The 27,545-nt window shown below is 46.4% G+C and overlaps 1 protein-coding gene across 3 annotated transcripts in view; it reads left to right on the top strand.

Moving 5' to 3' along the window:
• LOC137525059 (protein mono-ADP-ribosyltransferase PARP15-like) overlaps positions 1-27,545 on the top strand; it is a 77,066-nt gene that overhangs the window by 45,028 nt on the left and 4,493 nt on the right. For all 3 annotated transcript variants that reach the window (XM_068245813.1, XM_068245815.1, XM_068245816.1), the window contains 4 exons: positions 5,273-5,445; positions 6,610-6,655; positions 9,389-9,534; positions 11,895-12,069. In XM_068245813.1, the coding sequence (XP_068101914.1) occupies positions 5,273-5,445; positions 6,610-6,655; positions 9,389-9,534; positions 11,895-12,069 (540 nt within the window). The remainder of the gene's footprint in view (positions 1-5,272; positions 5,446-6,609; positions 6,656-9,388; positions 9,535-11,894; positions 12,070-27,545) is intronic.

Below are 27,545 nucleotides of genomic sequence, written 5' to 3'. Positions count from 1 at the left end.
AGCAGAAGTCCTCTGTTATTGTCTCACACTGCCCCCTAGTGACAAGTGCCCATAAATATGCATTGCAGCAGTACTAATTAGAAGCAGGGAAATGTGAAAAATAAGAAAAAATGTGCTAAAATAAATTGGCCTGGAGCACTTGCAAGCCTCCAAATAAATTGGACGTAAACTGCACGTTAGGGTTAAATCACTGACGTGCAGCTGATGATACATTTTGGTAGAGGTCTTCTGCTGAATACAATACAGCGTCATAGTAACCTTACTTTCTGGAGCCTACACATCCACCTAAATTTCCCCCCTTGTAATTTCATCTGCAACACCTCGGCATGGGGCATTTGTGGCACAGGTAGTCAGTGTTGCAGTAAACTGTCAGCCTTTGCTGTTAATTCCTGTTTGAATTTACTGAACCTAACCTAAAGGTTAAATGGAGGCTGCCATACAGGCCGGATTTACATCACAGGTGCCTATAGGCACAGATGTCCTGGCACCCTAGGCTTCACCCTCCACAAACCTACAAACACCCACCGAACTACACCACAAGTGTGCTGGATGTCCCAGCTGTAATTTCTCCCTTACTTCCCTTGCCCGCCATAGGTAGCTACAGGTGCCCCTTAAGTATTAGGAACCCAAAGTACCCTCCATGCTAAATAGCTAGAGGTGCCCCTGACTGATGGGAGATCTCGTCAGTGGAATGCTGAGACCCGGATGAGCAACCTCTTATTTACACTCTCATGAGGACTCTGCATAGGGAAGGAGAGAGGCAGTCCGGGAGGGAAGTGAGGCGCCTTTCCATCATCAGGCGCCTGTAGGCACGTGCCTATAGTGCCTTATGGTACATCCGGCCCTGCTGCAATATTTATTTCCTTTTAAGCAATACCAGTTGCCTGGCTAGCCTGCTGATCCTCTCCTCTGCCTCTGAGGCCCATATGCAATTAACTTTTTCTCCTTAGTTTTCTCCTAGGTGGTATTTTTTTTATAACTTACAATAAAGTGCATTTTGAGCCCCCAACAAGCAAGAAAATACTCAAAATAAATTTGTTGGTGCCTTTTCACCAATTTTTGGGTACTTTTTAAATTGTAAAATGCTGAAACTTTAGTTTAAAGAGAAGATGAAAATGATCTCCTTGGAGAAAACTCAGGTGAAAAAATGAATTGAATACGGGCCTGATACTCTTATACTGGGTACACACGATGCGTATTTTCAGTCGATTTTCTATCCGATCGATCTCCGATTGGATTTTCCGATCAATTTTGGGTTCAATTCTGTTATCTTTTCTTATCTATTTCCATTCACTTCTATGAGAAATCGATCAGAAAAACGATTGAGATTAAGATCGGACATGTCGGAAATGTATCTATCAAGCCATCTATCTAACACAAAATTGTACGGTGTGTACCTAGCATTAGTCATAGACCCTGAACAAGCATATGCAGATCAGGTGTTTCTGACAATATAGTCAGATCTGCCAAGCTACATGCTTGTTTCTGGTGTTATTCAGATACTACTTCAGCCAAATAGATCAGCAGGGCTGCCAGGCAACTGGTATTTCTTAAAAAGGAAATAAATATGGCAGCCTCCATGGATACATATAAAATCGGCGCCGGGAGACTTGGGCGCAGGACACAGCCGGTATATGGCTGATCCTGCTTCTGCACAAGTTCCCAGCCGTGTTAATTACTATTCCCCCTCAAGGCCGCCATGGATGGTGGGGAATGAATTAATTTGGCTTCCAGCAATTACTGGAGGCCGAATTATTGTGTTTTAAAAGTAACTTCAGCTACGTCTTCTGACAGCGCCGGAGTTACTCTGTGTGCGCTGCTATAGCTGCAATTCCTATTACAGCCTATGGTGGCGGCGCCCAAATCTCCTGCGCTGTAATGAAAGCGCTCGGCCTCCATATTCTTCTCACTTCAGTTTTCCTTTAAATCTCCCTGCTGCTAAAAATTAGCTCCCCCTCTGAAGCTTAGCATAAACAAACTGCCAGGGTAAATTGTTCCCCCCTACTTCCCCCTTAACTACCTGAAGACCGCTCCACGCCGACGTGCATGGCCGCGGTGGCAGCCCCAGGACCGCCTAACGCCAATTGGCGTCAAGTCCTGGGGCTGCAGTTTGCAGGAGATCGCATGCAGGCTGTGTGCGCATCTCCTGCTTAGGGGGCGGAGCTCCACCCGGCCTTCAGTCTCCGAGTGGCGATCGCTGCCGTCTTTCCTGTAAGTACAGCGCTGCGATCAGCAGCAGTGCTGTACAGGGGACAGCCGTGTGACATGGCTATCCCCATGGGGCACAAAAGAGCGATCGGCTGGCTGGGGAAAGGAGGGCTGGCTGGGGGAGGCAGCAGAAATGTGTTTTTTTTTTAAATAAAAGAAGACTATAAATATTTATATTTAGGTGGGGTGAAAAGGGGGAGGGGAATCACTAGTGTGCTGTGTTGTGCGGCCCTGCAGCTTGGCCATAAACCTGCAGTGGCCCTTTTAGTAAAAAAAATAGCCTACTCTTTGGGGGGGGGGAGGTGCTATGGGGGGGGGGGGTTAGCACTGTGGTCCTGAAGTGGTTAAAGAAAAAATAAAGAAACAACCTAACCCCAAGCCAAGTGCAAAATACAATTCCCTTACTAAAGAGCTTGCATACGCATGTTATGCTCAGAATGGAATGGTGTCTCTGTTATTGAGCAGTTAAAGGACAACTGAAGTGAGAGGGATACGGAGGCTGCCATATTTATTTCCATCTAAGCAATGCCAGTTGCCAGGCCCTCCTGCTGATCCTCTGCCTCTAATGCTGGGTACACACGTTGCGATTTCCTGCGCGATTCGCGGGATCGATTCGATCGATTTGATTATTTCCAACATGTTTGATCGTGTTTCGATGGATACAGCCGTTGATTTTGCATATTAAGTATGCAAAATCGACGGCTGTATCCATCGAAACACAATCGAACATGTTGGAAATAATCGAATCGATCGAATCGATCCCACGGATCACGCGGGAAATCGCAACGTGTGTACCCAGCATAATACTATTAGCCATAGCCCCTGAACAAGCATGCAGCAGGTGTTTCAGACTTTGAAGTCAGATCTGACAAGACTAGCTGCATGCTTGTTTCTGGTGTTATTCAGATACTACTACAGAGAAATGACCAGCGGGGCTGCCAGGCAACTGGTATTGATTAAAAGGAAATAAATATGGCAGCCTCCGTATACCTCTTACTTCAGTTCCCCTTTAAGGTCCAGGTAAGTCATAAGGAGGTGGGAATATGTCTGTGGTTTAGGTTCACATCAGTTTGCAATCTTTTGGGATAAAATTGTAACCCCATATCTTTCTCCAAGATGACTTGGGCCCCGGAAAACCAACACTAAATATTAACAGGGATTGAGGAACTAAAAAGATGTTGAAAAAAAGCCTTCATTATATTACACAAACAGATAAAAAAAAAAAAAATTGGTTTACACACAAAACTGCATACAATTTTGCATCACACAGGTATACAACACTAAAGGTGGCCACACACCATACAACTTTTTTAAAAGATCTGTTCAATTCAAAAATAGAAATCATATTTTCTGACTGGATTGTAACAATTCAAAAATCTGACCAATGTACCACACACCCTGTTTCCCCAATCATGATTAAAATAATTGAAAGCTCAAAAAAATTGATTGGAACTGTACATCAAGTAATTTTCAATCCATCACACACCATACAATTCTCAATAAAGTTGGTCTAACATTTCCAACATGTCCAATCTCCAAAAATAGAAAAAAAAAACAAAAAAAAAAAAAACGGGAAATTCGATCGGATTTATCAATCGAAAACAAAGAAAAGCTCTTGATTTTTTGGGGACAACGGTCAAAATTATCAAATTGGTGAAAAATTGGATCTTTTAATTGAATGATATGTTGCCACTTTAATTTCCAGTCTAGTACTGTCCTGTCAGTTTTGCATCAGTTTTCTATCAGCTTTACCTGACTGGACCAGAAATGTACACCTTTTATATGTGAACACAGCCATGGAAACTCATACAAAACTGACAGGAGCGGACCTGAAATGTACAGATTTATGTGTGAACACATCCAGATAAACATACAAAACTGATGCCAACTGTTAAAAACTTGACAGGACAGAACTGGACCCCTATTTAAGTGTGAACCAAGCCTTATAGTGTGAAAGTTTCTAAGGCCGTCTATGGGCATTCTTATACCCATACAAATTGCCCACCATGGGGTTGATGCACAAAGCAGTAATGTGCCGTGAGATACGCTATCAGTGTGACCCGTGGTACTTGCTATGGTGCCATAGCAACACTTGCAGTACTAGAGTACTGTGGGTCGCGCTAATAGCATAACTCACGGTGCACGGCTGGTGGTAAATAATAGCAATAATATTGCCATGAGCTGTCTGTGAACTGCAATATTACCACTGTTTTGTGTATCAACACTCATGTGCAGTACATGAAAACATATGAAGAATGGACATGGTGCTGAAGGGGCCCTATCGACAGTAAAGGTGGGCATACATCAGGTGACTTGGCAGCCGATCAACCATCCAATTCGATTATTATAATCGAATTGGATGAAAATCGTTGCCGCCAAGTGCATGCCCAACTGATAAAGTGACCAATTTTGGGACAGAAATTTGTTGCTTTGTCTATTGCGCATGCTGCAAGATGTCGGGCTGAAGTTGCTTGGTCGGGTGTGCGGTGGCAATTTCTGAGCGAGCGACGAGACAATGAAACCCCGCCGCAATGTATAAATGTGCCCCGCGTGTGCATTTATACGTTACCTGTCCTGTTGCAGTCTCCGCATGGTGTCCCGTAACCTCCGGGCGGCTATCCGTACACGCTACTGGCGCCCAGCGTCTGACGTCAGACACTATGCGCCGACGTCAGACGCTATGAGGAGGCTGCAACAGGACAGGTAACGTATAAATGCACATACCTGGCACATTTATACATGGGGGGGGGGGCAGCGGGCTCAGGCGATTCCCTGAAGATTTCATGCTGAAATTGGACGGGAATCGGCCTGTAGTGTATGGGCAGAATCGACAAGAGACACATTTATCTCTAATCAGATTTGATTAGAGACAAATTTGTCTCTTTGTGGAATCTGCCCATAATCTTTAGGTCTATGGGCACCTTAAGTGTTGCTGGCGAGATAGTAAGGCTGCATAGTATGGTAATTGCTGTAGATACCACCTACTGGTAGAGCATGGCATTACAAGTGATGATATCCCTGTGTGTGAATATTACAATTATACTTTTTAAAACTTTTCTTTAAGGCATGGCACGTGTTGATCCAGAGGCATCTATTAAAGCAATTTTGAACAGTGTTTTAAATTACTTGCTGGAGGCATTAGTTCCAACCCTGGAAAGGATAAGCATCATTGTGATTCAAGAGCCCATCTACAAGACTTACCTGAAGGTTTTCCAAGACAAATGCAATGAGATAAGGGTAAGATTAATGACTGTGTGGTTTGGTCATGCTCTCTGCTCACCAGAAAACCATAACTAAAGGCGCGTACACACGCCATACTTCCGCAAACAATGGGTCCGCCTGACCCTCCTGCTGGGCGGATGTTCTGCCGACAGTAGCACGGGTGTACGCGCTGTCGACAGACTGAGCGGATCATTCAGAAACAGCCTTATCAGTCTGCCAACAGCGCATACACACGTGCTACTGTCGGCAGAACGTCTGCCCAGTGGGAGGGTCTGGTGGACCCGTCGTTTGCGTAAGTATGGCGTGTCTATGCGCCTTAAAACATAATGCAACATGTAAGCATATAATGCATCTAAGTCTTAAAGGACCACCATTGTGAAAAATTGTAAAATACATGTCGGGCGGCTTTGGAGCAGGAGAAATGATTTATTTTGACATGCAGTCTCTCAGGTCCTGACACCTTTTATCCTTCTGATTTTTTACCGCCCTAGGCCATGGCCTTTGTGGCCTTTCTAGAAATCCGGCCCTGGCTCTGGGTCCTAATGAGCCTCCCCGTTCTCCTCCCAGTATCGTTTTTTTTATTTTAAAAACGGCTTCAGATTCACTTTAAAGGGAACCCAAGGTAAGAGGGATATGGAGGCTGCCATATTTATTTCCTTGTAAACAATACCAGTTGCCTGGCAGCCCTGTTGATCTCCAGGCATAAATAGTGTCTGAGTCAAATCCCTGGAACAAGCATATGACTAATCCAGTAAAACTTGAGTCAGAGTACCTGATCTGCAGCATGCTTGTTCAGAATCTATGGCTAAAAGTATTAGAGACAGAAGATCTGGAGGACAGCCAGGCAACTAGTATTGCTTAAAAGGAAATAAATATGGCAGCCTCCATATGCCCCTCACCTCGGGTTCCCTTTAACTACACTTGGATTATAGTAAATCCCTGGGCCTGAGATGTGCTCTAACGTAAAAGGACCTTTTTTGAAGTAATTGTGCTTGTGTATGCATCTTAACTCTTCCCTACTCTACTATTAAATGTGTTATGTGCTCCTACCTCTGTCCCCATGAAGAGATTTGCCCACTTCCAAAACGAAGCAATGCAAACTCAGTTTAAGTTCTTCTAGTATGTAATGATTGTATTTTTAAATGTTCAACAAAATAAAATGGATATTTATCTTTTCAGACAATTCAACGGGAGGAAAATATCTTAGCAGCAATCCGAGCTAACGGTACGTACAAAGCTGTATCTGTTAGGCTTTATTCTCACTAGCACGAAAAAGCCTTTGCCTGGTAATTTACTATATGGGATACTCATGAGAAGGCCTAAAAATGCAGCAAGTGATATCTGCCATATGCAAAGCCTGTATTTATCCTAATGTCTCCTCTTTGTTCACCAATTTAAATAACTGGGAAACACTTGTTTTTAGCCCTAGTGTGAACCTAGCCTTAGTCACTACAGGTTAAAATGATACCACACATGCTTTAGTTCATCACTAGTTGGGTATGTCGTGAACCATTATCGCCAGCAAGGCCGGATTTAAGCCAAGGCCGGATAGGCCATGGCCTAGGGCACCATAGGTTCAAGAGTGGGTGGGCACAGGCTATACTGGGGGGAAGAGTCACCTGGCTTCTTATACAAGAGAGAAGGTGTCATTAGGCTGTCTAAACTGGATGTGAGGGAGGGCCATCTGGCTGCTGATACTGAAGAGGGGCGGCTGCTGACAGTGGGCTTGGGCGTTAAAGAGCACAAAGGCGGCCCTGATCGCCAGCCTGTGTGTCTGAAGCTATTGCATACTATCAAAACAGAATAATCCTGCAGCACTATGAATTGAGCATTCTAGGGCTAGACAGGGTATTTTTAAGCTAGTATTATTTATTTATTTATTGTATGTATAAAGCGCCAACATATTACGCAGCGCTGAACATTAGTTTAGGTTACAGACAATATTTAGGGGTGACATACAGCAATACGACAATACAGGAAAACAAAAAAAGAACTATGTTGCCCATTCAAAAGCACTACTCATACGTAGTGAAACATTATAACAATTTTAACAACATTGCACTATACACACATACATTTAAAATCACTTAAAGGACATCTGAGGTTAAAATAAACTGATGAGATAAACAATTGTATCCATCCTCCTTCTCCTAAAAATGATTTTTTTTTTAGATATCCCACGGTTGTATTTTATACTAGTAGACTCAAGCCCATTTAAAAACGGACAGAGCTACACAGAGACAGCGCTATGCAGGGACACAGGGGTTTTATTATAGAGGATTTAAATCTATTTTTTTTAAGTTTTTACTGTTTCATTGTCTCTGCTCAATGACACTTTCATTGCAGTATGCCAGAGCTAAAATCTATGAACTTTTGGTCCTTTTCATCTCTTTCCTTCTCTCAGAAGCCATTTACTGACAGGAAAGTGTTTTATGGCTGTAATTACTTAACAGTGAGAGTTATGCTATAGTCTGACCCAGTCCTACAGAAACTGTCACTTGCATACCTGATGTTTAACTCTTTCAGGTAAAGAAAGAAAAAAAGGAACACCGCCTAGTTATTTGTGTGCTAGGCACTGTACATAGACGTCTGTCTCCTTATGTCACATCTCACCTCGGATTTCCTTTGTGTGCTAGGCACTGTACATAGACGTTTGTTTTCAACAGCATTTCCTGAACAACAGTTTAACTGCCAAAATAGCAAGATACCAGCCGGCCTCCCTAATCACTTGCACACTATTATGTCAGTTACATTTTGCAACTGTTGTTCAGGAAATGCTGTTGAAAACAAAGAAAGCCCTGAGAATCCCCCTTAAAGTGAACCTTAAAGGGAAGGTCCAAGCAAAAAAAAAAAATGAGTTTCACTTACCTGGGGCTTCTACCAGCCCCATGAAGCCATCCTGTGCCCTCGTAGTCACTCACTGCTGCTCCAGTCCCCCGCTGGCAGCTTTCTGACCTCAGAGGTCAGGGCTGAATTGCGTACATTTTTACACATTCCCGCTAGTGCAGGAACATTAACGCATACATTTTTACGCGTTAGTGGTGCAACGCGTACATTTTTGTTCCTGCACTAGCTGGAATGCGTAAAAATGTATGCAATGTGGCCCTGACCTCCGACGTCAGAAAGCTGCCAGCAGGGGACTGGAGCAGCAGTGAGTGACTACGAGGGCACAGGATGGCTACATGGGGCTGGTAGAAGCCCCAGGTAAGTAAAACTCATTTTTTTTTTTTGCTTGGACCTTCCCTTTAAGTGTCCCAAAAAAAATGAGTTTTACTCACCTGGGGCTTACCTCAGCCCCCTGCAGCTGATCGGTGCCCACGACGAGTCGCTCTGATGCTCCGGGTCCCGCTGGCGGCCACTTCCGGTTTCGCAGTCAGGACCCGTCAGGCTGGGGAACGCGGCTGATACTACGCGTTCCCAGCCAAAATAGCACCCCTATGCGGCCATATGTCCGCATAGGCACCCGTATGCGGACATATGGCCGCATAGGGGTGCTATTTTGGCTGGGAACGCGTAGTATCAGCCGCGTTCCCCAGCCTGACGGGTCCTGACGGCGAAACCGGAAGTGGCCGCCAGCGGGACCCGGAGCATCAGAGCGACTCGTCGTGGGCACCGATCAGCTGCAGGGGGCTGAGGTAAGCCCCAGGTGAGTAAAACTCATTTTTTTTGGGACACTTAAGGTTCACTTTAAAAAGATCGACTGGCCCAAAACCTGTCATCTGTCACATTTTTTAACTGCCTACTTTTTTCGCGAAAGAATCCCTTTAAAAACAAACAAAACTTTTTTTTTTCCTCCTAACTTTATGTGAATGGTTAATGGTAGCAGCACTTTGTCTGCCCTGAGATTATTCATGTCCTCAGCAGATGTTCTAAGCTTAAGGACCCCCAACACTTTGTCTTAGTAAATCTGGTCCATTGAATGCAACCCTGACCCCTTTTCTTTTCCATTTTATTACAGTGAAGTTTAACTACCCACTTACATGGACCAGCTTAGGAACAGGTGAACTTATGGAAGTGACTCTGGCGGAGGATTCAGAAGAATACAAAAAAGTTAAAGATAACTTCTTGGTGTCCTCCACTCCAGGCTCATATCAAGTGGTGAAGGTTAGAGCTAATGCTTATTACTTGTTTTTTATCATCCGTTGTTACTTTTGCACTGTAATTCTTACCAAACATGAAACCTGATGGAATGATATGTGATATGGATGAGTGAGAAGAAGCAGGTGCTCAGTGTCGGGCGCCGAAACCAGGTGCCCCATAGCAGCAATGTAATGCTGCGTGGGGCCAGGGCTGGATTTGAACTCTTTACTGCCCAAGGCCACTGTCAGCAGCCACCCCCTTCAGTATACAGTAGGTAACCAGATGTCCCCTCCCCTCCTCCAATTTAGGTATCCAGATGACCCTTCCCCCTCCCTCCAGTATAAGTAGCCGGTGGGCCCTTCCCGCTATTATAGACAGCCAGATGACCCTCCCCCCACACACACCTCAAGTATAATTAGCCAGATAACCCTTCCCCCCCTCCTCCAGTTTAGATGCCTGGTGACCCCTCGCCCCTTCCCTCTAGTAAAAGAAGCAATATGACTCTCCATCTTCCATAAAGTTAGCCTGATTACCACCCATCCCTCCAGTATAGGTAGCCAGGTGACCCTTCCCCCCCTTCCCTAGTATTGCCTGCTGCCCACCCATGGTGCCCTAGGCCATGGCTTAAATCTGGCCCTGCGCGGGGCACGTAAGGTTAATTCGGGGCTCTGGCAGTTGCAGGACCCAGAATTACATCTCCCTCTGAGTTGCGACACCTCAGAGGGGAAATAGTATTTAATGCCGCCTGGAGTTTTGCGGCAGCAGGGAGAGACGTCATTTGGCTCACCCTGTGCCCAACTCACCGGCAAAGGTACACTGACCATATGTCCCGCTTTACCCGGGACAGGTCCCGCCTTCGGGGTCCGCTGTCCCAGGCAGCATGAGGTCCCGGGAAACTTCCCGCTTTCAGCTGCGGGACTCTGGCCAGCGTAATGAATGAACTGGCTGCGGCGTCTAATAGACGCCGAGCCAGTTCATAGCCCGCAGCCCCGCTCCAGCCTCCTCAGTCTTCCTCTTCTGGCAGAGAAGGGCTACGGGAAGATGGCTGCCGAAGCCCTGTACTGGAGACTATTTGTGTCTCCAGACAGGGCTTCGGGCGCCATCTTGCCATAGCTCTGCTCTGCTTGTCAGCGCGGGAGATGTGCTGCAGGAGGATCGTTCGGGGAGCTGCGCACCAGAGCAGTCTTCTGTTAGGTGAGTAAATTCTTTTTTTTTCCCCCAGGTGTTGCCCACAATGCGTTTATTTTCTGCTGTCATGTTTCCCACAATGCGTTTATTTTCTGTTGACATGTTGCCCGCAATGTGTTTATTTTGTGCTGACATGTTGCCCGCAATGCGTTGATTTTGTGCTGACATGTTGCCCGCAATGCGTTTATTTTGTGCTGACATGTTGCCCGCAATGCGTTTACTTTGTGATGAAATGTTGCCCACAATGCGTTTATTTTGTGCTGAAATGTTCCCCGCAATGCATTTATTTTGTGCTGACATGTTGCCCACAATGCGTTTATTTTGTGCTGACATGTTGCCCGCAATGCGTTTATTTTGTGCTGACATGTTGCCCGCAATGCGTTTATTTTGTGCTGACATGTTGCCCGCAATGCGTTTATTTTGTGCTGAAATGTTGCCCGCAATGCGTTTATTTTGTGCTGACATGTTGCCCGCAATGCGTTTATTTTGTGCTGAAATGTTGCCCGCAATGCGTTTATTTTGCGCTGAAATGTTGCCCGCAATGCGTTTATTTTGTGCTGAAATGTTGCCTGCAATGCGTTTATTTTGCGCTGAAATGTTACCCGCAATGCGTTTATTTTGTGCTGACATGTTGCCCGCAATGCGTTTATTTTGTGCTGACATGTTGCCCACAATGCGTTTATTTTGTGCTGGCATGTTTCCCGCAATGTGTTTATTTTGTGCTAAAATATTGCTCACAATGCGTTTATTTTGTGCTGAAATGTTGCCCACAATGCGTTGATTTTGTGCTGACATGTTGCCCCCATTGCGTTTATTTTGTGCTGACATTTTGCCCACATTGCGTTTATGTTCTGGTGTCTGGGGTAACTGTTGCTGCATCTATTATTTAATGGTCATAGTTGGCTATGTTTGCTGCTTTGGGGTTACGGTATACTATTAAATAGCATCACACAGTTTCTGCACACCCATGATGCGAAACCTTGTTTGACCACATCATGGCGTAAACACTGCTTTCTTATACCTCGCTGTTACATCATTGTTAGCTCCGCCCATACAATGTCATGGCCACGCCCATTTTTCGGAGCGGCGTCGGAAGCCCCCCCCCCCAACTGTCCCAGGTTGAACCGACAAAAATCTGGTAACTCTAGCAAAGGTAAAATACATTGTCCATCTCCTTGCTTTTATTATGTTTGTAGATTGAAAGGATCCAGAACTTGAAGCTGTGGCAGAGTTTCACTATTAACAGACAAGCTGTGGACCGAAAATATCCCGGACCGCGGAATATCCGCCATCTTTACCATGGCACGGATTCCGACGCCGTCAAGAATATCAACCGAGATGGTTTCAATCGCAGTTATTCTGGTGTACACGGTAAGAACTTACTTAGTTTTATTAATAGCCAACTGCAGTCAAAATAAAAACTCCATGGTCGGCCTAGTGTTGACCAGTTTGCCATTGTCTAGTAATTTCACTGCTCCTTTACAACCCAGGAACCCAGGCTGCCTTCAGAAGTTTGGGGCCCCATACCGGCAACCCCCCCCCCCTCTCCCACCCACCCCCCCAAAAAAGCAGTGTTTCCCCATAAGGCTCCCTGCACACTGCAAATCCGTTTTCCGATTCCGATTCCGTTTCCGATTTTCAATTCCGATTTTCCCTGAATACATTCAACAGAAAAACGGATCAAAAAACGCAGCATGCAGTTAAGATTAAAAATCTGAATCGGAATCGGATGTAAAAACAGATTAAAAAGCGGAATCGGAATCGGAAATGTATGCAGTGTGCAAGAGGCCAAAAAGAAACCTGATGTCATCACTATATGAAAACATAATAATAGAAGATTACATTAGACTATGGAAGGGATTCCATTGTGAGCTCCTCTGAGGACAGTCAGTGACATGGCTACGTTCTCTGTAAAACTGCTGCAGAAGATGTCAGTGCTCTATAAATACCTAATAATATGGTAGGACGTAGAAGGGATTAGATTGTGAGCTCCTCTGAGGACAGTCAGTGACATGACTGTGTTCACTGTAAAGTGTTGCAGAAGATGGCAGTGCTATATAAATACATAATAATAATATGGTAAGACAGACTATTACTATGTTGTATAAATACTTAAAATAATTAGGGTGACACACTAGTGGAATTCTTTGAGAGAGCAAGAGATCAAGAGGAAAGGAAGGAAAGATAGTGAAAAAAGGGAGAGAGAAATAGAAAGTTTTGAGACTGGGGCTCTTGTGCAATTAACATTTTTCCTGAGTCATCTACTGAGATTATTTTCATCTTCTATTTAAAATAACTTTTACGCATTTTACAATTAAAAAAGTACCCAAACGTTGGTGAAATAGTACCATCAAAATTACTTTGATTATTTTATTGCTTGCTGGTGGTTTAACCACCCTGGCGTTCTATTAAATGCGCCAGGGTGGATGTGCAGCACTATTTTTTGATTTTTTTTTTTTCTATCATGTAGCTAGCCTAGCGCCAGCTACATGATTTCCCCCTCCCTGGGGTGTCCGCCCAGCGCCTCCGATCGCCGCCGCGCCGTCTTCCCATAAGGAAATCCCGTTCGGAACGGGATTTCCTCTAGGGCTTCCCCCGTCGCCATGGTGACGATTGTGATGACGTCATCAATGTCGTGACATCATCGGGAGTCCCGATCCACCCCTCACCACTGCCTGGCACTGGTTGGCCGGGCTGCGCACGGGGTCTGGGGGGGCCCTCTAACGCGGCGGGTAGCGGCGCATTGGCGGCGGCGATCAAGGTAGGCACGCAGCTAGCAAAGTGCAAAAATTATGAAAATCGGCCCACCAGGGCCTGAGGGGCGCCCTCCGGCGGTAATGGACGAGCTGAGCTCGTCCATACTGCTAATGAGGTTAAAGGTGTTAACCTCTTGAGGACCACAGTGCTAATCCCCCCTAGTGACCAGGCCATTTTTTTGGAAAATAGGCCACTGCAGCTTTAAGGCCAAGCTGCAGGGCCACACAACACAGCACACAAAAGTGACCCCCCCCCCCCCCCCCTCCCTTTTCTCCCCACCAACACAGCTCTCTGTTGGTGGGGTCTGATCGCTCCCCCATGTTTATTTTTTTTAATAAATATTATTGTTAGTGTTTTTTAAGTAAAATACACTGTTTCTTTAAATGTCTTCCCTGCCTTCCTCCCTCCCCACAGCCAGCCAATTACGGCGATCGGCTGTCATAGGCTTCTGCCTATGAGAGCCGATCGCTCTCTTGTCCCCCAGGGGGACAGCCGTGTGACACGGCTGTCCCCAGTACAGCGCTGCTGCCGATTGCAGCGCTGTACATGTAAATAGATGGCGATCACGCCCTCTAACAGTCTCCCGAGCGGCAATGGCCGCTCGGGACTGAAGGCGGGGCGGAACTCCGCCCCCAAGCAGGAGATGCGCGCGATCTCCTGCATTAGCTGGCCCCAGGACTTTACGCCAATCGGCGTTAGGCGGTCCTGGGGCTGCCGCCGCGGCCAAGCCCATCGGCATGATGCGGTCGGCAGGTGGTTAAAATATCACCCAGGAGAACACTACTCTTCACTCCCTCCATGCAGGGCGCCAACGTGCGCACACATACTACACTTTCTCCATGCAGGATGCTACCACACACACACACCACAGTTCACTCCCTCTATGCAAGAAGTCAACATGCGCACATATAGTACACTTCACTCCCTCTATGCAGGATGCCAACATGCGCACATATAGTACACTTCACTCCCTCTATGCAGGATGCCACCACACACACACCACAGTTCACTCCCTCTATGCAAGAAGTCAACATGCGCACATATAGTACACTTCACTCCCTCTATGCAAGAAGCCAACATGCGCACATATAGTACACTTCACTCCCTCTATGCAGGACGCCAACGTGCGCACTCATACTACACTTCCTCCATGCAGGATGCTACCACACATACACACCACAGTTCACTCCCTCTATGCAGGATGCCAACATGCTCACATATAGTACACTTCACTCCCTCTATGCAGGGCGCCAACGTGCGCACATATAGTACACTTCCTCCATGCAGGATGCTACCACACATACACACCACAGTTCACTCCCTCTATGCAAGAAGCCAACATGCGCACATATAGTACACTTCACTCCCTCTATGCAGGGCGCCAACGTGCGCACATATAGTACACTTCACTCCCTCTATGCAGGGCGCCAACGTGCGCACATATAGTACACTTCACTCCCTCTATGCAGGATGCCACCACACACACACCACAGTTCACTCCCTCTATGCAGGATGCCACCACACACACACCACAGTTCACTCCCTCTATGCAGGATGCTACCACACACACACACCACAGTTCACTCCCTCTATGCAGGACGCCAACATGCGCACATATAGTACACTTCACTCCCTCTATGCAGGACGCCAACATGCGCACATATAGTACACTTCACTCCCTCTATGCAGGACGCCAACGTGCACACACATACTACACTTCACTCCCTCCATGCAGGGCGCCAACGTGCATACACACACTACACTTCCTCCATGCAGGATGCCACCACACACACACACACACACACACACGGCTGGATTAACCATAAGGCACTGCAGGCATGTGCCTACAGGCGCCTGATGATGGAAAAGGTGGCTTACTCCCCTCCTAGAGCACCTGCATCCCTCCTACCATATGCAGAGTGCTGATGAGAGTGTAAATGAGTGGTTATTCACCCAGGTCTCGGCATTCCGCTGACAAGATCTCCCTTCAGGGCACCAATAGATACTTAATACTGAGGTTTCTCTAGCTACCTATAACTTGGGGGCACCTCTACCTACTTATTATTGAGGGTACTTCTGGCTACCTAATACTAAAGGGCACCTGTACCTACCTATGACTGGTAAGCTAGAAGCAACAGCTGGGACAGGCAGCACATTTGCGGTGCAGTTTAGTGGGGGTTGTAGGTTTATGGAGGGGGAAGTCTAAGAAGCCAGGGCATCTGTGCCTATAGGCTCCTGTGAGGTAAATCCGGGTCTGCACACACACCACAGTTCACTCCCTCTATGCAGGACGCCAACATGCGCACACATACTACGCTTCCTCCATGCAGGATGCCACCACACACACACGCCAACACGCACACACACGTCACTCCCTCCCTGTACAGTAAGTCACCTCTACACAGTACACACACGCCAACACGCGCACACGTCGCTCCCTCCCTGTAGAGTAAGACGCCTCTACACAGTACACACACTGCACTACACTACACTACACTACACTACCCTTCTCCACTTCCACACAAAGCCACACTGCACACATGCTATATTCCCCCATCCACCCAGTGTTCCAAAACATTTACTGTGTTCCCCATTACACAGGACACTAGAGGTGCCTGCAGCAGACAGTACAGTCGTTTACATACTTACAATATACTTTTGCTTTCAGGGTCTCAGGCACGTTCCCCTTCAAACTAAAATAGAATAGAAAACCTTTATTGTTATTGTAACCACCGAAATTGTACAACGAAATTCTGAAGTGCAATTTTCCAGCAAAAGCAAAAACAGCAAACCTACATTCCATTCCTACATACATTGCATTGCACACACCCCTTTTCAACATGGCCACTTAGTAGCATTTAACATAGAAATGGCTGATATAAACTGATATAGGAACCAGACAAGCATGCCCAAAGAAGCATGCATAAGGCTGCTCAAGGTTGGGGGGGGGGGTCGAGGCTGCTCGCGATTGCTGCTACAGAGAAGAAAAGCATTCTGCATCGGTACCTCACCCTCACGTTTTGTTATGGCGTCGCATTTTGAGCTTCTAGGGGGACATGGATCCACTTAAAGGGACCACGAACAGTGCCTGAAATTAAAAGAGAACACTTACCTGGGGCTTCTTCTAACTCACCGTAGATGGCGAGATACCCGGTGACCTCCTGGCTCCTCTCCTTGTGCCTCCGCCGGCCCCTTTAACGGCGTCACCCGAGCCGGGTGTCGGACCAGCTCTTCCTGGTTAATGACGCATGGCGTCATCATGGCGGCCGGCGTGACAGGTCTGCGCATGCGCGGGTTTTCCCAGGCACAAGCAGAGGAGCCAGGAGGACGCCAGGGGACCTCGCCATCTACAGTGAGCTGGAAGAAGCTCCAGGTAAGTGTAATCTTTTAATTTCAGGCACTGCTCGTGGTCCCTTTAAACACAGCCGGCTTGGATGCTACAGTACATGACGGGATGTACCGCTGCATTTATGCAAACAATGAAAAAAAGCTATTGCAATAATTTAAAGACTGCGGTAGATCCCTTTCAAAAGAGGCTTTCATCACCCGCTGAAAACGCCACGTCTTCCACCCATCTGATCCAGCACTTAGTCCAACACTGTGTGGATTTTATCCGGCACCACCATCACCAATTGGAAGTCAGTTTTCCTATGTCAGACTATGGTATGTTTCGACATTGGACCTATGCTGGAAAAGGCCAATTTCGTACGTAGTCTGACACAGGAGCAGAAAGGGTTATTATTATTATTATTAATTGTATTTATAAAGCGCCAACATATTACGCAGCGCTGGGCATTAATTTAGGTTACAGACAATATTTAGGGGTGACATACAGCAATAAGACAATACAGGAATACAAGAAAACCAGATCACACAGCACAGTATGAGTACCAGGTAATGCTTAGTCAGTCACTGGATGGAGCATGGAGATTAGGCAAGTTAGGTTCACTCAAATGCATAGCATGGGTTCACAGTAATGGAGGTGCATGATCAGGTAGGACACAAAAGGAGGAGGACCCTGCCCAAAGGCTTACAATCTAGAGGGAGAGGTATGGACACGAGAGGTAGGGTTAAGCCTATTTCCACTACACACGGATTCTGAATGTAGAAAATCTGACTCCAATGAATGCCTATGGGAAATCTGCATCAGAAAAATCACATTTAGTGGAAACAGGCCCATAGGGATTCATTGGAGTCAGTTTTCTGCATCCAGAATCCGCGTTTAGTGGAAACAGGCCCACACACTATTAACCACTTCAGTACCAGCAGTCTCTGGCCCTTTAAGGTCCAGAGACTGCTGGTACAAAATCCAGGCTTACCGATGACAGGCCGTCAGGACCCACGCTGAAGTTCACTCGTTCTTCTGCGGTTGCTATGACAGCAGAGCTCTGTGAGCCGGGCAGGAGCCATTTTCATTGGCTCCGGACCAAGAGTATAACAATAGGGGCTGCAGCCCCTGCACCTGCGAGGGAGCCAGAGCCCTCCCTAGGGCCCGCTCAGGGCCGTATTAGTGGGCTGGAGGGGTCACAGCATGAGGGGAAAGCCATGGCCACACATCGGCGGTGAGGGAGGACGGTCCCCCCCCTCCCTCACCTCGGGGCTCTCCCCTCTGCGCTCCCCTCCAGCATCAATAAGTGTGTGCGAGGGCAGCGGCAGATACACATTGCGTTCCACCGCGGATGTATAACAGGAAGTAGCGTCACACACTAGAGAGAGAAACATCTGCGGTGGAACGCAAGGAAGGTATGTGTATCTGCTGTCCCCCCTCCCCGCCAATGTGTGGCCATGGCTTCCCCCTCATGCTGCGACCCCTCCAGCCCCCCAAAACGGCCCTGAGCAGGCACCAAGGGGGGGAATCTCTGCAGGGGGGCCTGGTGGCTCCTAGTTACGCCCCTGCTCTGGACCCTGTGAACAATGTGAGCCAATGATATTGAGCTGCAGCGGCGGGAGAGTGGCGCGATTGGCAGTAGCAGTAGGTCCATGCAGAATAAGGAAGTTTTCATTTACACTCTGGCAAGTTTGATGGACATAAACAGGGCGTAGATTTCATCTGCGGCTGTCCAAAATCAGTTAATGTCACCATTAATGATTGTTACTCAATCAAATGCTATATAACATAGTTAAAAATAACTTGTTTTATTAGACTGATATCTACTGATGGTACAATGGATAAGTGGTGGTTACCACTACCTTAACTGAGAATGATATGGATTTTTCCTTTTAAAATAAAATAATACCAGTTGCCAGACTCTCCTGCTGATCCTGTGTCTGTAATACTTTTAGCCACAGCCCCTGAACAAGCATGCAGATCAGGTGCTCTGACTGAAGTCAGACTGGATTAGCTGAATGCTTGTTTCAGGTGTGTGATTCAGCCACTACTGCAGCCAAAGAGATCAGCAGGACTGACAGGCACTGGTATTGTTTAAAAGGAAACATCCATATCCCTCTCAGTTAAGGTTCCCTTTAAAGAGTCTAAAGCTAAATAAAAAAAAACAAAACCCAGATACTTACCTAAGGAGAGGGAAGGCTCTGGATCCTATAGAGCCTTCCTGTTCCTCTCTTGGTCCCCGGGTTCAACTGCTAGCTCCCCTGGTAGCAGTCTCCAACTGATGGGTAGGAGACTGCTCTCTGCCGCTTCCCAAGGCTTTGCAAGTCTTCGTGAACCCAAGTGTTCCCAAAGATGGGAATGCGTGAGCCTCCTACAATGGGAGATTTGAACGGACAATCCTGCGGGAGAACAAGAGGATGAGGAGAGGAATGGGAAGGCTATATAGGACCCAGAGCCTTCCCTTTTCTCAGGTAAGTATATATATATATATATATATATATATATATATATATATATATATATATATATATATATTTTATTTATTTATTTATTTATTTTTTTTTAAATTTATTTTAATTTAACCACTTCCCAACTGAGGGGTTTTACCCCCTGACCACCAGAGCAATTTTCACCTTTCAGCGCTCCTTCCATTCATTCGTCTATAATTTTATCATTACTTATCGCAATGAAATGAACTATATCTTGTTTTTTTCGCCACCAATTAGGCTTTCTTTAGGTGGGACATTATGCCAAGAATAATTTTATTCTAAATGTGTTTTAATGGGAAAATAGGAAAAAATGTGGGAAAAAATTTATTATTTTTCAGTTTTCGGCCTTTATAGTTTTTAAATAATGCATGCTACTGTAATTAAAACCCATTAAATGTATATGCCTATTTATCCCGGTTATAAAACCGTTTAAATTATGTCCCTATCACAATGTTTGCCGCCAATATTTTAGTTGGAAATAAAGGTGCATTTTTTTCAGTTTTGCGTCCATCCCTAATTACAAGCCCATAGTTTATAAAGTAACAGTGTTATACCCTCTTGACATAAATATTTAAAAAGTTCAGTCCCCAAGGTAACTATTTATGTATTTTTTTTAAATTGTAAATTTTTTATTTTTTTTTAATTACAAAAAAAAAATTGGGGAGTGTGGGAGGTAAGGAGTTAATTTTTTGTGTAAAACAAGTTTATTTGTGTGTAAAAAATGGTTAGGGTGTAGTTTTACTATTTGGCCACAAGATGGCAACATTACCAATTTGTTTCATGCGACCTGCAAGCGTCCTTCCGGACGCTTGCAGGAAGTAGAAAGAGGCTGGGACTTTGTTATTTTTTCACAATGATCGCGCTGCTCAGCCGAGCGGCAGCAGATCATTGCGGGGCTTAGATCAACGAACGGGAATGGATTTTCCCGTTCGTTGATCTCTGGGCGAGCGGGCGGCGGCGTGTTTACTAGCGGCGGGCGGCGTGTTTACCAGCGGGAGCGCGGACAGCGGCGGGAGTGCGCAGAGTACGGATTTCTCCGTCCCTGGGGGTGAAAGGATGGAAAAAGGGGCGGAGAAATCCGTACGCGCGGGGGTAAAGTGGTTAACTTCAGATTCTCTACAAAAGGCAACAGAGGTGACATGTGACATGATGAGATAGACATGTGTATGTACAGAAATAACTAGGCTTTCATTCTTTCTTTGCCTGAGAGAGTTAAACATACGGTGCGCAAGTGGCAGTTTCTGTCTGGGTCCGGACCGGGTCAGACTAGCCTAGCGCTAGCTACATGATAGCCGCTGAGCAGCGGCATCCCCCTACCCACTGCGATCGCCTCTGTCGATCAGCGGAAGCAGGAAATCCCGTTCAGAACAGGATTTCCTGCTGGGCTTCCCCGGTCGCCATGGCAACGGTCGTCATCGACGTCATGGACGTCGTGGGGAGTCCCGATCCACCCCTCAGCGCTGCCTGGCGTTGATAGGCCAGGCTGCGCAAGGGGTCTGGAGGGGCGACGCGGCGGATAGCGGCGAATCGGCGCGGACCGGCGGCGATTGGGAAGTACACGCACCTAGCAAAGTGCTAGCTGCGTGTACAGAAAAAAAATTATGCAAATCGGCCCAGCAGGGCCTGAGAAATCCTCCTGCGCGCGTAGCCCGACCTGAGGCCGCGCTTACCGCCAGGGAGGTTAAAAAAATTTAGGCGACGATGCGATCTGGATGTAGACTGTATGTTCTATCTGCAATTTGTATGGGTTTCCACCATATTCTCCAGTTTCCTACCACATCTCAAAAACATACAGACAAGTTAATGGACACCATCGAGTTGGATGTACGCTGCAGCAGAGACATTTGCTTGTGATCCCATCTGTGGAACAAATAGTGATGTGACTTGTTCAGTGTACTGTGGATAGAAATGTGGAACATAAATGAACAACAATCTATATATGCAAGAAGTTTTAAATCAGGATGATACCATTTATTGGCTAACTACAAATGAATAAGAATAAACAAGCTTTCGGCCTTGCAGCCTTCCTCAGGTTTACATCCTGTTAGTTTGCAAGCTGGTGGTACAGACAGCTTATATACATGCAACATCAAAAGGGAAAACAGATATTTTTTTCAAGCATAAATACATCATTAAGATGCCTTAATACAAACAGACCATCTAAATGGGGTAAGATAAGGATCCTTGTTTACTTTATTGCTCACAGACCTGGTATTAGGATTGACCCAGAGGTATCGTAAATTATTAGTTCACAAGTTCAGCTAGGGTGGCTGAGACAGTTCATATATCATCAATCTCATACCAATATAGAAAGTTGTTGTCCTTATTTAAACCCTTCTGCACAGCTTTGAAACAATTTATAAATTTTGTTTCTGCTATTAACTTGTGAACTAAGAATTTACGATACCTCTGGGTCAATCCTAATACCAGGTCTGTGAGCAATAAAGTAAACAAGGATCCTTATCTTACCTCATTTAGATGGTCTGTTTGTATTAAGGCATCTTAATGATGTATTTATGCTTGAAAAAAATATCTGTTTTCCCTTTTGATGTTTCATGTATATGTTACGGCCAGAACCCGAAGTCTGGCCACTTCGGGTTCTGGCCGGTCAAATCTAGAAGTGGCCGGCTGATGCGGCCAATATTAGAAATAAACGTTTCTTCCGGACTTTGGCCGGCCAGAACGCGTTCTGGCTAAGTGTGGCCGGCCAAGTCCCGATCTGCCGCTCACCTCTCCCTCCCCTGATGCCGCTAGTCACTGCCAGACCTCACATCAGGACGACCCGGACCGGAGAGGTAAAGAGAGGCAGAGCAGCGCCGCACACGCGACCCGCAAAGACGCTTACACTTCCATGCAGAGGTGACGTCATTGCTCACTTCCGCATGTGAAGTGTATGGGTCAGGGCGGGTAGTGTGCGCGCTGCTCAGCTCCTCTCCGCCGCTCTGATCTGGGGTCTGGAAATAGCGCAGGCTGCCCCCCCCCCCCAGTCATGCAAAGCAGCCAGAAAAGCCCCCACAGCCATGCAAAACTACCCCAGCAAGGCACAGTGCCCAGCAAAGCGCCCAGCATTTACCCCCCAGCCATGCAAAACGGCCAGCAAATCCCCCCCCCCCAGCCATGCAAAACGGCCAGCAAATCCCCCCCCCCCCAGCCATGCAAAACGGCCAGCAAATCCCCCCCCCAGCCATGCAAAACGGCCAGCAAATCCCCCCCCCCCAGCCATGCAAAACGGCCAGCAAATCCAAAGTGTCATGCAAAAACCCAGCAAATTCCCCCCCCCCCCCTCAGCCATACAGAAAAGCCCCCACAGCCATGCAAAACTACCCCAGCAAGGCACAGTGCCCAGCAAAGCGCCCAGCATTTACCCCCCAGCAAATCCCCCCCCCCCCCCAGCCATGCAAAACGGCCAGCAAATCCAAAGTGTCATGCAAAAATCCAGCAAATCCCCCCCCCCCCCCCCTCAGCCATACAAAGCGCCCAGCAAATCCCTCCCCCCAGCCATGCAAAGCAGCCAGAAAGGCCCCCACCCCCCACAGCCATGCAAAACTACCCCAGCAATGCACAGTGCCCAGAAAAGCCCCCCCCCCCCCTGGCTATGCAAAGGGCCCAGCATATCAAACCCCAGCCATGCAAAAACCCAGCAAGTCCCCTCCCCCCCCCACAGCCATGCAAAGCGCCCAGCAAATCCCTCCCCCCAGCCATGCAAAGCGCCCAGCAAAGGCCCCCCCTCCCCTCAGCAAAGCTTCCCCCCCCCCCCTCCAGCCACGTATAGCACCCACCTGACTGCCACAACAAAGCAGCTAATTTAAAAGCACATGATGTTAACAATATGCCTGCTCCCAAGAAAGCAGGATGTAGACACACTGCAGATTTATTGCAGGATTTGTATCAGTTGTAACTAACAAATAGTTCCAAGTGCCATTCATGTTTCTGGACTTTGGCCGACTGACTTTGGCCGGTTCTAGAACTGGCCGGCCAATGTCAGAAATTCCCAGCATTTTGGACTTTGGCCGACGTCAAATCGGCCAGTTCTAGAAACGGCCGGCCAATTCTAGAATTGGCCGATTTCTGGTTTTGGCCGTAACATATATAAGCTGTCTGTACCACCAGCTTGCAAACTAACAGGATGTAAACCTGAGGAAGGCTGCAAGGCCGAAAGCTTGTTTATTCTTATTCATTTGTAGTTAGCCAATAAATGGTATCATCCTGATTTAAAACTTCTTGCTTTTACTGATGGCTAACACGGTACAATACCCTACTGCTACAATCTATATATATAAAATCGGATGTATGTGTGTTGTGTGTGTGTGTGTGTGTGTGTGTGTGCCACGATCACTCGAAAACGGCTTGACCGATTTGAACGAAACTTGGTACACAGATCCCTTACTACCTGGGATGATATGTTCTGGGGGTCTCGCGTCCCCCCTGCACACCTGGGCGGAGCTACAAACAGCAAATCAGATTCCACCCATTCAAGTCAATGGACAAAATGGAAAAGGCTGCCATTCTCACAGTAATCAAGCCAGAGTCCCCACACATGGCACAGTTGGTTACTTGGTGGCCGAGGTTACAAATCCAGGAAAAGTGGGCGGAGCATAAAACAGCCAATCAAATTTCAGCCGTTCATTTTAAATGGGAAAATGTAAACTGCAGCCATTCTTACACTGTTACTGGCAGGGTTCTCAAACTTGCCACACTTGGTCACTGGGTGAATGTGATTAAGATTCAAGAAAATGGGTGGAGCCTACAACAGCCAATCAAAATTCACCTATTGATTTGCAAGGGGAATATTTGAACTGCTGCTATTCTTACACTTTTAATGGCAGAGGCTTCAAACTTGCTACAGTCGGTCATTGGGTGACTGGGGTCCAAATTCACTAAAGGGGCGGGGCCACATGCAGCCAATCAGATTTCCTTGGTGGATAAACTGCTTCCATTCACACATTTTTGATGCCAGGAACCTGACAGCTCACACACTTGGTCATTGAGTGACTGTGTGTCAAGGTTTCAAAAAGTGGGCGGAGCCAAAACACTTTTACTGGGAAAATATAAACTGCAGCCATTCTTACACCGTTAATGGCAGGGTTCTCAAACTTTGCACAGTTGGTCATTGGGTGACAGATTAAGATTTTGGAAGGTGGGTGGAGCCTACAACAGCCAATAAAAATTCACCTTTTGATTTTCAAAGGGAATATTTCATCTGCTACCATTCTCTTATACTGGTAAAAGCAGATGCCTCAAACCTGGTACAGTTGGTCCCTGGGTGACTAGGGTCCAAATTCAGGAAGGGGCGGAGCCACAAACAGCCAGATTTGTTTATTTTTCAATGGGAATATACAAAGTATTGATACCAAGGACCCCAAAGCTGATAAACTTGATAATTGAGTGACTGTATGTCAAGGTTAGAAAAAGTGGGCGGTGCCAACAACTTCATTTTTTACATTGCAGGGTTCCCAAACTTTACACAATTGGCCACTGGGTGACTGGGATGAATATTCAGAAATGTGGGTGGAGCCTACAACAGCCAATCAAAATGTACCTATTGATTTTCAAGGGGAATATTCACGTTGCTACCATTCTTACACTGTTAGTGGCAGAGGCCTCAAACCTGACACAGTCAGTCATTGGGTGACTGGGGTCCAAATTCACTAAAGGGGTGGAGCCACAAACAGCCAATCAGATTTGTTAGATTGATTTCAGCCATTCTGTTATTGGCAGGGTTCTCAAACGTGACACAGTTGGCCACTGGGTGACTGGGACTAATATTCAGAAAAAGTGGGTGGAGCCTACAGCAGCCAATCAAAATTCACCTTTTGATTTTCAAGGGGAATATTTACATTGTTGCCATTCATGCTCTCTTAATGGCAGAGGCCTAACATCTGCTACAGTCAGTCACTGGGAGACTGGGGTTTAAATTCTGAAGGGAGCGGGCCAAAAACAGCCAATCAGATTTGTTTAATTTCAATGGTAAAATGCAACTTATTGATGCCAAGGACCCCAAAGCTCATAAACTTGGTCATCAAGTGACTGTATGTCAAGATTAGAAATAGTGGGCGGAGCCAAAAACAACTAGCTTTTTACATGGGGAAATATAAACTGCAGCTTTTCTTACACTGTTAAAGGCAGGGTTCTCAAACTTCACACAGTTGGTCACTGGGTGACTAGGATTAATATTCGGAAAAGTAGGTGGAGCCTACAAGACCCATTTAAAATTCACCTATTGATTTTCAAGGGAAATATTGAAACTGCAGCCATTCTCACACTGTTAACCCTCCTGGCGGTCTATTAAAAACCGCCAGGGGGCAGCGCAGCCGTTTTTTTGAATTATTTTTTTAAATCATGTAGCGAGCCTAGGGCTACATGCAGCGGCATCCCCTACCCTCTTCGATCAGGAAATCCTGTTCAAACAACGGGATTTCCTGGAGGGCTTCCCCCGTCGCCATGGCGACGAGGCGGGATGACGTCACCGACGTCATGGACGTCGTGACGTCTAAGGGAGTCCCGATCCACCCCTCAGCGCTGCCTGGCGCTGAGAGGCCAGGCAGCGCACGGGGTCTAGGGGGGCTCTGCGGCGCGGCGGATAACGGTGAATCGGCGCAGGGCGGCGGCGATCAGTGTGCTCGCGCAGCTAGCAAAGTGCTAGCTGCGTGCAGCAAAAAAAAAATTACGCAAATCGGCCCAGCAGGGCCTGAGAAAACCTCCGGCGTGGCATGCCAGGACGGTTAATAGCAGAGGCCTCAAACCTGCTACAGTCGTTTGTTAAGTGTTTGGGGTTCAAATTCAGTAAAGGGGCGGAGCAAAAAACAGCCAGATTTCTTTGCTGGATAAACTGCTTCCATTAGCACAATTTTGATGCCAGGAACCCAAAAGCTCACAAACTTGGTCATTGAGTAGTGACTGTGTTTCACGGTTACAAAAAGTGGGTGGAGTTAAAAACAGATTTTTCTGGTAAATTGTAAACTGCAGCCCGGAGTTAAAAACAGATTTTTCTGATAAATTGTAAACTGCAGCCCTTCTTCACTGTTAAAGGGGCACTATGGCTAATCTCTTCATTTTAAGTCCCTTTAACATAAACATTTGTATGTTTAGCATTGTTAATGTCATGTATTGTGACTGTTGAAAAGGATATTTTAAACGTTGCTGTACAACGGCTGCAGCGTGTTAGAGTTACACGTTGGAATAAACCTATCTGATCGGACCAGAGAGGAGGGGATAAATCAGCAATGGAAAGAGCAGTTACAGTGCCTCCTATTATACAATGGTTTATGCTGAATCGGCGTCAGTAAGGTAAATTTGCCTGACGTCACTCATTAGCTATATACGTGTACTTGCAGTTTAAAATATCCTTTTCAACAGTCACAATACATGACATTAACAATGCTAAACATACAAATGTTTATGTTAAAAAGACTTAAAATGAAGAGATTAGCCATAGTGCCCCTTTAATGGCAGGGTTCTCAAACTTAGCATAGCTGCTTAATGGGTGACTGGGATTAATGTTCAGAAAAGTGGGTGGAGCCTAAAAATGCCAATCAAAAATCACATGTCGCTTTTCAAAGAGAATATTACAATTGCTGCCATTCTTGCACTGTTAATGGCACAAGCCTCAGACCTGGTACAGTTGGTCATTGGGTCACCGGGGATCAAATTCAGAAAAGGGGACAGAGCCACAAACAGTGAATCAGATTTGTTTCATTTCATGGGGAAATACAAATTATTGACGCCAAGGACCCCAAAACTCTCAAACTTGGGCATTGAGTAGTGACTTTGTGTCCAGGTTACAAAAAGTGGGCGGAGCCAAAAACAAATTACATTGTGAAAGTGTAAACTGCAGCTCTTCTTACACTGTTTATTTCAGGGTTCCCAATCTGAGTGACTGAGATTAATATTCAGGGAAGTGGGTGGAGCCTATAATAGCCAATCAAAATTCACCTGTTGATTTTCAAGTGGAATTTTTAAATTGCTGCCATTTTTACCCTGGTAATAGCAGATGCCTCAAACCTGCTACAGTTGGTCATTGGGTGACTGGGGTTCAAATGCTGGAGAGGGGTGGAGCCACAAACAGCCTATCTGATTTGTTTAATTTCTATGGAAATATACAAATTATTGATGCCAAGGACCCCAAAGCTCACAAACTTGGTCATTGAGTGTTTGAGTGTTAGGGTTAGAAAGTGGGCGGAGCCAACACCAGTCAAATACATTCCCGGGCAACGCCGGATCATCAATGGGTGGAGACAAATAAAAGTTTCACTGGGAAAATGTAAACTGCAGCC

This window comes from Hyperolius riggenbachi, chromosome 7 (genome assembly GCF_040937935.1).
Source record: "Hyperolius riggenbachi isolate aHypRig1 chromosome 7, aHypRig1.pri, whole genome shotgun sequence".
In the NCBI taxonomy this organism is placed as follows: Eukaryota; Metazoa; Chordata; class Amphibia; order Anura; family Hyperoliidae; genus Hyperolius; species Hyperolius riggenbachi.
Note: the sequence above shows the minus strand (reverse complement) of the source record. Positions and strands in the feature narration are given on the sequence as shown.